Below are 12,177 nucleotides of genomic sequence, written 5' to 3'. Positions count from 1 at the left end.
CCAAACATGGTCTACTGTACAGGCGGGACCACACCGAGGAAGGCTTTTAGAATATCCTCCAGCCTTACTCTTGTCCCAAATGAGTCAGAACTGAAGAACTGGTAAGGTTTAGGGCTAAGATTTGAATTGTGGTTATGGTTAAGATCCGGCATTATGGTTTAGGTTGGCAGTAAATCTGTGTTTCGGTCTGTCCACGTGAATGGAAATCAATGTAAGTTCTTAAAATGGTATGTACGAGGATCTATTTGTGTGTGTGTGACCTTTTCTGTCATGAACACCGACCTTGTTAGGACCAGTAGGCCACATGGAGACCGAAACCTGGTCCTTGTAAAAAAGAGAATCGCATTTTTGAGGAACTGCTTAGGGTTAGGAGTTAGGTTAAGGGTAGAGTTTAGGGTTGATTACTGCTACAGCTTTGCTTTGGTTGTCTAAATTAATCTATGCTGTGTCCTAACAAGAATAGGGTTTTTTTAGTAGGCAGTGAGGACACATTTGGTTCAAATCTATCATTGGGAGAAGATTTTTTATCAGGCTCTCACAATTTAAGACCACATTTTAAGGGTCCTTTAAAGACTCTATAGGTTAGGATAAGGGACAGTCATGTAGGGGATACATTGTGCTTATTGATGTCCTCACAAGTTGCATTTGTTCCCTTTAAGGACCTTTCCTGACATAAACACTGACCTTGTCAGGACCAGTAGTCCTCGTGGAGACCAAAACCTGGTCCTAACGAGACACAACCTCATATCTGAGGTACTGGTTTAGTTTAGGGCTAAGATATGAAGTGTTGCTTAGTTTAAGGTTAGGCATTAATAGGTTATAGAGTTAAGGGATGACGCTTTGTTAAGGATGTCTAAAGTGAAGAGCTGCGCAAACCTGCGTCTGCTCGTGAGTGTGCGCGCGTGTGGTGTCACTGATTACAGGCTCTGCATCATCCTCACCTCAGTTAGTTCTGCTCAGTAAAACTTCGTAAAACATGTATTTAGTCAACAGCTTATGAGATCATTGCGGTTAAGAGACAAATATGAACATATAATAAACACAAACACACAAAAATAATGAATCCCTTATAAGTTGCTGTCTCAGTGGTTGATCATCAGTTCTCACCATAGACTTAGATTCTGTCAAATGTGTAATATGTATTATTATAATAACATTAATAATGATAATAAACTGTTGTACTCACAGAGAAACCAGCCCAAAAGGGACAGGAGTGTCGGACTCTGGGCGATGTGGTGAGAGCCAGAGCCGCGAAGCTGACGGCCAGTATGAGGCTGCCCAGGACCATCTGAGAGACCCCCAGAGCCAGCATGATCCTCGTCCGGGTCCGGTACTCCCTGAGCCGGGACAGGCTGCGGGACAGCGACGCGGGACTCAGAGACCCGGGGCCGCTCATGCCGCCGCTGCCGCCGCCGCGGGGCAGTGCGTTCAGCGGCATTCTTGTTACTGCAGGATCCGAACAACCGTGTGAACCACAGATACAACTGCACCAGAGGATGAGGAGGATGAGGAGGAGGAAGAGGAGGAGGAGGGCAGTTACATCCAACAGCAGCCCGCCTCAGCCTGTGGTGCACCGGTGAGCAGAGAGAGAGACAGAGACGGTCAGTGTCCGAGGTCGAAGATGCTTCAGTTGTAGAGACGCGCTGCTGCTGCAGGCGGAGGATGAACACAGAGAAGGTCTTCACCACAACACACACACACACACACCAACACAGCAGGAGCTGCTGGAAACCAAATCAACCACACGAGGAGAAGGAGGAGGAGAAGGAGGAGGTTTATCTCGGGGGCAAAGAGCCCATTTCTCAAAAGCCAAAACACGAGAGGGCAAAAAGCAGAAGCGCATCATCCCGCTGCTGTCAGCCAGCGCGCGCCATCGTCACGCTGTCATGAAGCGCTGCCGAGCGACTATTGTCCTCACGAGCGAGTCATCTGTCCATTCTTTTCTTGATTAATCGATTAGTTGTTTGGTCCGCAAATCTGTTGGGGTTTTTTTTGTCCCAAAAACAAACGAAAAAGTCAGTTTAGCTTTCACAGAAAAAAAACAACCAACGTATTCACATTGAAGCAGCTGAAATCACAGAAATCCACTCACACTGATTATTAAAACAACCAGCGATTAATATTCATTTAGAAATCGATTATTTGGAGGATGATTCGTTGATGGATTGTTGTAGCTCCTCGGCTCCTCTGCAGGATCTCCAACTCCTCCGCGCACAGGAGAGGAGGAGACTCCGCTTCTGTGTCGAGGTGTAAAAACAAGCAATAAAAAAGGTCCACGCAGAGTGTTGCGGGTGGGTTTTGGTGTGTGGATCCGGAATGTCCGCAGTTTGAATGAGCAGCGCTTCTCTCTCCCTCTGTGTGTGTGTGTGTGCAGCAGATGCACACTGCGCATTAGAGCTGTGCCACTCTGAGCGTCTACATGGCGACGAGCAGCAGCAGCACGCAGCGTGTTTTACTACGACAGCGAGGGAGGGGGGGAGGTGTGGGCTCTTCACTCATCAGACAACGCGTGATGTCTTCCCCCTGCTGCTGCTGCTGCTGCTGGTGGTGATGCAGTGGAGGAGGAACACATCCAGCATGCACCAACACAATCCTTTCACACACACACACACACACACACACACACACACACACACACACACACACGTTTGCAAAGCACTCATAGTGAGGACACCCATAGACATAATACCTTCTCTAGTCCCTTACCTGTGCCTAACCTTAACCATTACCCGAACCTAAACCTACTTCTAATCCTAACTGATGGTGTCAGAATGTAAGGACCAGCCAAAATGTCCCCACTTCCTTAGGTATATAGTTGGTCCTCACAAAGATACCCATACAAGAACACACACACAGGTTTGTGCAGATATCCTTTTAAGGACTCACATTGACTTCCAATCATTGGACAACCTAACCATAACTATAACCAGTTAATGCCTAACTCTAACCTTAACCTAACCAAAAATACATCTTAGCACTAAATTTAAATGAGGTTCTGCCTTACACACACTGGTCTACACAGCAGTTGTAGTGAGGACACTCAGACATGATGGAAATGTATTCCCCTTACCAGTCTGTAAATGCCTCACCCTAACCCTTAACCTAACCCTAACTTAAACCCAATTCTAACCTTAACCCTAAAACAACGTCTTGAACCTCAAAAAGCCATTTTAAAGGGTGACAGAATGTGAGGACCAGCCAAAATGGCCTCACTTTTCCAAAAATGTCCTCACTCCCTATGGTTTATAGGATTTTTGGTCACACATGTTATACAAAATTTGATATTAAAAAATAAAGACCATCCATGAACCACTGATATCAGTGATATTGGTACACGATAAAGGGCTGTGATATCTGCATTAAATCATAAACAGTATCAAACAATCCATAATAATAACACATTACATATACAGACATTGCTGTACATTTACTTACACTGTAACAAATTGCTGTAATTTCTACAGTAAAATTTTACAGTAACTTCTTGTTCTGTCATTTTACAAAGTATAACTGTAGACCACAATGCATCATGGGTCCAAAATAATTACAGTAGCTGACAGCATTTTTCCACTGTAACATATTGTAAAATGACAGGCAAATTGTATTCTGACTGTAGATGATGCGTATTACAGTTAAATACTGTTGATATCGGATTGCATTACATTGAAAGAGCAGCACGTGCACAGGTGAAGCAGAGGAGCAACGCAGTGTTCAAACACTCCATAAAACGTAAGTTTAACATATATATCCTACATAATTAAAATGTGATTCAACTTGTTAACTGTTAGTTAACATAACGTAAAGTTGACCGTGTAAGTTATGGTTTGCATGTCCTCAAAGAAAGTTAGCTAGAGAGTTTTCAGAGAACATTCCAGACAAGCAATCCCAGGCGAACGCATTATTTTAGCTAATCCGTGTTTTGAACCTGACGTTAACTGTTAGAAAAATTCAGTCTGCACCATTTTTTTTAAGCAAATATTAACGTTAGTTAACGTTAACTGATTCAGCTAAAGCTAAAGCTAGCTAGCGTAACATGCATTAGTTACAACTAATGTTACAATACAATAGTTAAAATAATGACCTAATGCAGTAGTTCTCGACCGGTGGGGGGCGCGGACACTCTCCCGGGGGTGCGCGAGTAGGCTCCTGATGAATCCGAAAATAGACGCTCATCCTCGGGCAGAGAGTGGCGGTCGGCCCGGTCCTAAGAACCAGAGTCACTGGGCGCAAAAAGTCGGAAAAACGGAAAAAAATCAAAATCCAACATCCCACGGCTTTATTCGAGGACATAGAGGAACATAATACCGCTGATTTCATCCAAAAATGTGAAGAAATGACCGAGATATGGCCCGTTGAAATCGCCCCTGATGTATCCGAAAATAGGCGCTTATCCTCGGGCAGAGAGCGGCGATCGGCCCGGTCCTTAGAACCAGAGTCACCAAAAAATCGGAAAAACGGCAAAAATTCAAAATCCAAAATAGAGGTTTACCGGGATATTGCACAACATAGGCATGAATGCATGTTAAATCGAGTTTGAGGGTTGTGTGCAACACTTTCGGTACATATATAGGAACTTGGCTATTGCAAAGATTGTCCTCGAGAATAATATCTTATATTTATATAATATAATATAATAATCGTATAGAAAGCAATAGCCTAGTGATGATAATAGTAGGCCTACTACCACTCAATAATACTACAGTGACAGCTACATTCCAGACTCCGTTAACATAATGGTCAATTTAACAGATAACTTATAAATCAAAACATAAATCATAACGTATGACTTTGTATGACTCATAAAGAAAGAGTTTTAATTTCAAGTAGTTTCTGGTCGAAAGCCCTGACTGTGCTCATTGTTTTTGTGTTGTTGTTGTTTTGGACATGCAACCTTATTAACTTTAATTCTTTTTTCTTCCCTTTTTGCTTTTCTTAGCCCAGAAATGTATCACTGCAAACAGTGTGCCCATGAGAGTAAAACTATAATAGGTTTTACTCATCATATGAAACTTCACAGTAATGCACCAAACTGCCCTTTTACCTGTGATATACCTGATTGTACCCGTGCATTCAGAAAATTTGCAGCCTGTTTCCCCATTTCCAGTCTGTGCTTAATTAGGCTAACCAGCTTCTGTCTGAAGCCTTATATTTAACATGATATCATTTTATTCATTATTATTTATTTATGGGGATTCAAATTGAGTTCTGAAGGCATGTTGTAAAACTGCTGAGTTTTAATAAAAGTTTTGTTTTGCTGCAGCTCTGACTCTGGTTTTATTTAACATATTAAATTTTTTTAAATTATTTTGCTAATGTGAAAAACAAAATTTAACTGTAAAAACATTCAACAACAACATATTGTATTGTGAAGTATTAACAGCTATTTACTGGCAACTTTAGTTGCCAGGTAACCTCTGTAATTTGAATAGAATACAAGATAATGTTGTAAACTAGATTACAATTAATAGTTGTTTTTCCAAAAAAACAACAAGAAATTGCTGTAATTTATATACAAGAAAAACCTGTAAAAGTTATCCTGTAATTTACTGTAATCCTTTTTACAGTAATTTACAGGAATTTTACAATACTTTACTGGCAACTTTTTTGCCAGGTATTTACTGTAAATTCTACAGTCAATTTGTTACAGTGTACATATTCTTGAGTTTACAGCTAATTTAATATTACTTTAATTTGATTACTCGCTCGTGCATATTTTCCTTTTTAAGAAAAAGAAATCATCCATCAACCACAGTTAATTCAGTATCTTAAACGTTAGGGCAGCTGGATACTGGAGTTTACATGTACACAACTACTGTAAATCATGTACCTGGAGTGTTTGAGTAAAAGCAACTGAGGAGCTAATTGAAACACAAAGGTTATGATAAATGGGTAGAAACGTGTTATTGTCCTATGTATATGTAATACATGTATATATATATATATATATTTTTTTTTTTATGTTAATATTACATGACTTTAGATTAACCTCAGACGCTGGTTTGTCATTGAACGCATCATCTGTGTGATGACGATGCAGATTTAAAGGTGAGGGACTTAAACGCAACACACCTGATGAAAAAGACTGTGAAATGGCCAACGGTGTTTTTTTTTTACTTGTAACTGATAAAATAAATCAATAATCTTCATTTCTTGTCCTGACACGACCGCAGATGATAGCCGTCACCCTGAAAAGCATCTTTAACTGTGAAAACATCTCACACGGCAGCCATTTTGACAAATCACAGCGGGGGGATGCACAGGTGTAAATAATCAAATTAATTATGGCTGAGTTTGTTTGTTTTTTAGCTAAATGGAACATTTAAAACTTAGCTTTTATGTACACGTGTGGCGTTTAATCTCATTAAAAACGTTTACACAGAGGAAACAAAACGTTCGTTACCTAGTATTTTGGAGACACGTCGAAGTCTCGTTGAAGTTCAAATCGAAGCTGGAGGGAGTTCAGCGCCGCTGACCTTGTACTGCACTCATTCAAGACTCAACTGCGCCATCTGGTGGTGGTGCCTGAGCCATGCAACTACAATGGCCACTAATTAAATAACATTTACAGGCACAAACACACCTTGTGACGTTCACACTTAAGTAACTGTTAATGACATAATAAGAATAATTAGTTATTAATGTTATGTTTTAAATGTGTAGTGTAGTTTGTAGGTTTTGTAGTGTTGGTGAAACCAAACACTACAAAACGCTAATTTCCTTTCATAAAGAGTCATTTTTAATTTTAAAAAATAAAATATTAGTAATTTAACACCAGAAAGACAAATATAATAAGTTGTGATGAGGGGGGAAATGTCAGAAAGCAGTGAATCTCAGCAACACGTTGTTATTAACGCTAAAAACAAACTTCCTGTGAGACACAAACTTTACTTTAAAAATGATTTTATTTATTAATACAGTGGTATACTTAAAATTGTGTTGTAGAGGAGAAAAAAAAAAGTCAGCCACACGTGAAGAGCTAATATCCAATGAAAGCAGTGTTATATCTAAAAAAAGAAAAAGGTACTGGTGGTGTGCCATACATTATATATTGTCTATTAGTACAAAAATACATTTAAGGGCACACAATACAGCATCCAGTAATGACAACTCAGTGAGGGGAACACACCCTTTTTTAAAAAAGAACATGTTTTAAATGTCATTTAGCCCAAGTACTTTTTCCTGATCCTTAAATAGCCATAAAAAGACTTGTTTATTGTAACATAAGGGTGAATATGTTTGTAGAAAATGAGTCGTGTGTTTATTGTTAGGTTCTAAGTTCCAAGGCTCGAGGGTTTTTATCCAGAATACAAAGACAAAACCGAGTTCACTCTCTTGTCCACTTTTTTAAAACATGTTTTTCTCTCAGTTTTATACAAAAAAGAAAGACATACAAAAAAGTTCCATTTACAAACAAAAAAAGAAACAAGGCAATATGCTAGATTTATTTACAAACACATCTTTTCTGTTTTTTTTTCTTAGAAGTAATGCATAGCAGATAAAAGAAGAGCAAACCTTTGTTATCGACCGTTATTGTGAGCGAAACCCAAGTTCATTTATACAGTGGGTTTACGTTAAAATGAAATGGCAAAACAACATACCATTATTCATATCATAACTTATTTATTTCCTTTGATGAAAAGTGAATAATCTGCAGATAAGGCATCACTGCTTATTTGTGTGTCAGAGTGCACAGAAGATAAAAAAGAGAGAGAGAGGAGTAGATGTGAGGAGGGAAGTGAGGAGACTACTAGACCTGAGTAAAGAACATGCATAGATCTCCCTCAGGCTGCAAGGAGAGATGAGGGAAGAAGAGAAAGCTACAAGTTCTCACTGTAGGAAGAAGGAAGAACAAAGGAAGAGCGTCTCTAAAAAAGTGTGCTGCTTGACTTCATATCCAGCTCATGCTTTTTTGCCATTTTCCTTCCACAGAAACCTGCAAATGTCACCGCCTCTCGCTCTCAAAAAATCCCCCTCGATGTAGGAAAAAAACACACAAACATGTCGAGCTACGTGCTTCTTCTCAGTCACCTCAACTGTAAAAACAAGCTGTTGACTGAATTCATGAGTACAATTTTATTAAATCTTCTCTATACTACTATATATACTGTATGCATATATAGCATAAATATGTGTGAAGCATGTTAGGCATCAAAAGCCAACCATCCATCTATATTTATGTAAAAAAAAAAAAGAAAAATGACATGAAACATCACCTTTCTAATAAATGTCACGCCTCAGCGACGGTGGAACATGCATCAATGGTTTCACATCAAAACTTCATATTGGGGAAAAAATGGATAAGAACAGCGTGTAGTGATCATCGGAGTCTCTCGCCTTCATCTGTTGCTGCAGTAAACAGCGCTGACTGGATCTTCTTCATGCGTTCATCAGTGTGTGTGTCTTCATTTTATCCACCAGGGGCTCCACATTCTCGAACGCCACACGTCGCGTCGCATCGCCCCGTCTTTAAAAGTGGTCGATGAGCACGGAGACGCAGTTGGCGCCCACCAGGTAGTTGGGGTCACCGGGAAGAGACTTGTTCTGCCAGCTTTTAGGGTCACCTGAGGACAGAGAGGGATCAGGAGAGGGTAAAGGCTTTTTTTTAATTCTAGAAAATTCAAGCTGTAAGGCATTTTATAAACACACGTATCTTGTTAAAAACAAACAGCTTGATTCTATCTTTTGTCTACAAGCCACGTTGAGCGATGTTGAAAGCCTGTGGCCGACATCCAAGCAAAATAAACCCGTACGAGCCGTGTCATTCTTTTATTGAATGCCCTCAGTCTCTTGTTGACTGCAAATTGCACCTCGGTGACTCTGGGGTCTCGGCGTAATTGCAATTATAAACACACACGTCTGTGCCAAGAGCAAAGTTCCACTACTAAATCAGAGTAAGTAGAGTTTGCAGCGTTGGCAGACGTCCACTGATGGAGCAGACAGACTTTATACGTGACAGCGCAAACACGCACTGCCAATCTTTAAACGGTCACTGCTGCGATAGAGAGAGCCGTGCAATCATGCTGGAGGAAAGAGGAGGGAAAAGTCAGAGACACTTTCCTCCATCACATATTCTGAAGATCAATGTGTCGCCGTCATATTTCCGGTCGATCTGCACGAACTGCTGCCGAGAATAAACTGATATTTACACCTAACGTGAATCGTTTTTCTGATGCCCAATCAGCCGACTGACCAGCTCCACCCTGACCGGACTGTACCACTTTACTCCGGTACCCCAAGATTGCTGAGAAATCTAGCCTTGAGGTATGCCAGCACTTTACTGATTAATAATTGATTAACCGGAAAAAAATGATCAACAGATTAACTGATTATCAAAATAATAGTTAGTTGCAGCTCTACAAATGACACAATGAAATTAACATATTTTTCTTCTGCTGGTGCATACTTATGTTTAAGACATATTTACTTGATAACACACACACCCACACACACACACAAACAGTGAGCATGAATATGAACTCTCATTACCCTCGAGAGCCGAGAGATTGCTGATAAAAATAGATCACACAACATCCATTGAGTGAGAATGGTTTTTGCTGCTCAACAGCATTAGTCTCAGCATCTAAATTATTACTATATTTCATGTGTTAATAATCTCGATATTTGACGGAATCTCTGGTTTCTTCAAATCGGCAGCAGAAATCAGCGGAAAACTGGGCTAAATATTGACACTGATTAATAAATTGCTAATAACCAAATCTCCACAGGGAACCTTTTGAAAAAATTACTGATTGGAGATAATATTGATCAACGTTCTTGCAGTTTCGGGTCGTTTTTAAATCAAACTGAACAGTTTTTCACAAGAGATCTAAATAAACATATTGATCCACAGAAAAACCACAGTCGACACAGAAAGAGAGGCAAAAAAGAGAAGCGGGGAATGAAAAGTGAAAAGCCACAGGAGAAAGCAGGAGGCTGAAGAGTGGCCTTGTTTTACAATAAGAGGATTACCCCGAGCTGCCTGATAATCCTCCTACAATTCAGCAGGACAACAGAGGGAGAGCGCGGCCGTCTCATTCAGCCCCGCAAGTCACATCCTCAAAATGAGGCTAATTAACAGCTAATCCTGACCGCTGCCAAAAAATTACAGCACCGCTGGTTGTGAAGACGGGGCATGAGGATGGTATTAAGAGAAATTCATTACCTTCTGCAGTTTTCTTCTCTCGTTACAGAAGTTGAACTTTTACAGCCTCAGGTTTTCTCCTTAAATATTACTTTTCTTAATTACCTTATAGATTCAACAGTGACCTCCATGAACTGGTTCATCTTTAGTTTTACTTTCCATTAAGGTGATTTGTGCAGCCCTCACACTATCTTTCATTTCTGCCCCGAATACAGTGCTGCATTTAATGGGAAATCCTCTTCTTTGTGGCTTTATATGTTTAAGAACTGCTTACAATATTAATATCAGGAATAAAAAAACAGATTTCTTTGTCCCAGAGTCCCTGAACCAATTTAAAATCAGCAAAAAAATGAGCACCTGTCATGGAAAAATTAAAAAAAAAGATTGTTCTCTCACCACCAGAGGGCTACCTTTAAATTGGGTTTAAAACTTTGGGATTAAATTCAGACCGCTTCACTTTGCAGTGGTGAAAACTTTGAATTTCTTGGAGGATTATGACAGCTGCTACTGAGTATGGCAGTGTCCCACTTTGCAGACGGTCTGTATAAGCTGTTCTCCAGGTCAGGATTTGGGCGGCCATGTGAGAAAATCACTACATGCACTACACACAAGCTACCCGATGAGATGAAGCGACTGCGCGGCCGAGCGTCTGCTGCGAGCGTGGGTGTTAAATGAAATGAAAAGACGTGAAGGGTGACGCAGAGGTGAAAACCAAGCATATAAAATGAAGAAACACCACATTAACAAAACCTGTGACACAGCAAATGAGACATAATGTGCGTGAGTTTAACGACAAACATGATGAAAATGAAACCAAAGCCAAAAAGTATGAAAAAATGATTTTTTTTTTTTACCCCAAGATTGATTCTCAGGCATTTTGAGAATGAATGATTAATTATGGTTTGATGTGATTTTTACGAATAAGAGGTGAAAAACAAAACTTGGGGTAAAATCTAATTAAACAGTGACCCACACACAGTTCTAATTGTCACACAGCCAGCCCAAACGACCCCGGAAGAACAGAGAGAGCACAGCGTACCCGACGAGGAGTCGGAGGATTTTAGAGCAAAAGACCAACCATCAGGGGTCATTGACGCACAGTGAGGTAAGCGCAGCTCCACGGGCTTCAAAAACTTAAGGCCGTGAGGTCCACACATCACCAGAGGGCTGAGCAAAGTCTCTCCTGGAAACACAAGCACACAAGAATTAACAAAAACTACTGAACAAAATGAGGGAGGTTACACAACAGTTCTTAATTCTCATGTGAATCAAATGTATCAAAACGTTATAGTAAGTGTGTTCAATTTCTATCAGATCACTTCTAAATTCTAGTAACTGGCCCTTTAACGACTCCACACATTAATGTACGGTCGAGAAAGAATTGTTTTAAATTTGTATAAACTGTAGAACAATCAAAACGGAACAATTCAATGGCAGTGTGCAAAAGTGTGATATATTGGAAGACACCCAAGCTCGTAGACTTGAGCTTCCATATTAAAAGGAATACTTTGCTAAAAGTTACGCTGACAGGACCAAGTGTCACTGGTGTGTGCGTAACAAAGAAAAGAATGAAGATATTTCTCAACTCAGGGGAAACTGAGGTTGTGAAGCACACTTTTTCAAAAACATTAACCCTGTTCTAGTAATACAAAGCTAAATGCTAATCCTTTAAGGGGATTAACATGAACCTTTAATGAGACAGAACTGTGGTTATTATCCATGCAATAAGTGTGATAATCGTTTATACTCACAGATCATTACATCAACATATATCGCCATATCTTATGATATGGCGGATGCTCTGTGTCTCTCCTTTATTTACAAATGTACGTACTGTTATTACACTTATACAGAGCCATATTCTACTGCATACTATTTATCCTGCAAACACTTATTTTCACTGTTCTTATAATGTTACTGTTTCTGCACTACAATGGCACATACACATATGTATGTATGTATATATATATATATTCGTATATATATATATACATATATATATACACACATACATATATATACATATATACATTTTA

At 39.8% G+C, this 12,177-nt stretch overlaps 2 protein-coding genes across 9 annotated transcripts in view; both read right to left on the bottom strand.

Annotated features, from left to right (window-relative positions):
* The window catches only part of fam189a1 (family with sequence similarity 189 member A1), an 87,803-nt gene extending 85,324 nt beyond the window's left edge, over positions 1–2,479 (bottom strand). For 2 of the 3 annotated variants that reach the window (XM_058630050.1, XM_058630052.1), the window contains exon 1: positions 1,187–2,479. In XM_058630050.1, the coding sequence (XP_058486033.1) occupies positions 1,187–1,438 (252 nt within the window). In that variant the 5' untranslated portion in view covers positions 1,439–2,479. The remainder of the gene's footprint in view (positions 1–1,186) is intronic. The other variant, XM_058630051.1, reaches the window with a different exon arrangement.
* Positions 2,480–6,883: 4,404 nt separating this feature from the next.
* The window catches only part of tjp1a (tight junction protein 1a), a 105,503-nt gene continuing 100,209 nt past the window's right edge, over positions 6,884–12,177 (bottom strand). For 3 of the 6 annotated variants that reach the window (XM_058630085.1, XM_058630086.1, XM_058630087.1), the window contains 2 exons: positions 11,181–11,324; positions 6,884–8,561 (listed from right to left, as the gene is read on the bottom strand). In XM_058630085.1, the coding sequence (XP_058486068.1) occupies positions 8,467–8,561; positions 11,181–11,324 (239 nt within the window). In that variant the 3' untranslated portion in view covers positions 6,884–8,466. The remainder of the gene's footprint in view (positions 8,562–11,180; positions 11,325–12,177) is intronic. The other 3 variants (XM_058630088.1, XM_058630091.1, XM_058630090.1) reach the window with 2 other exon arrangements.

This window comes from Solea solea, chromosome 5 (assembly GCF_958295425.1).
Source record: "Solea solea chromosome 5, fSolSol10.1, whole genome shotgun sequence".
Classification (NCBI taxonomy): domain Eukaryota; kingdom Metazoa; phylum Chordata; class Actinopteri; order Pleuronectiformes; family Soleidae; genus Solea; species Solea solea.
The sequence above is the reverse complement of the archived record's forward strand: the minus strand, read 5'-3'. Positions and strand labels throughout refer to the sequence as shown.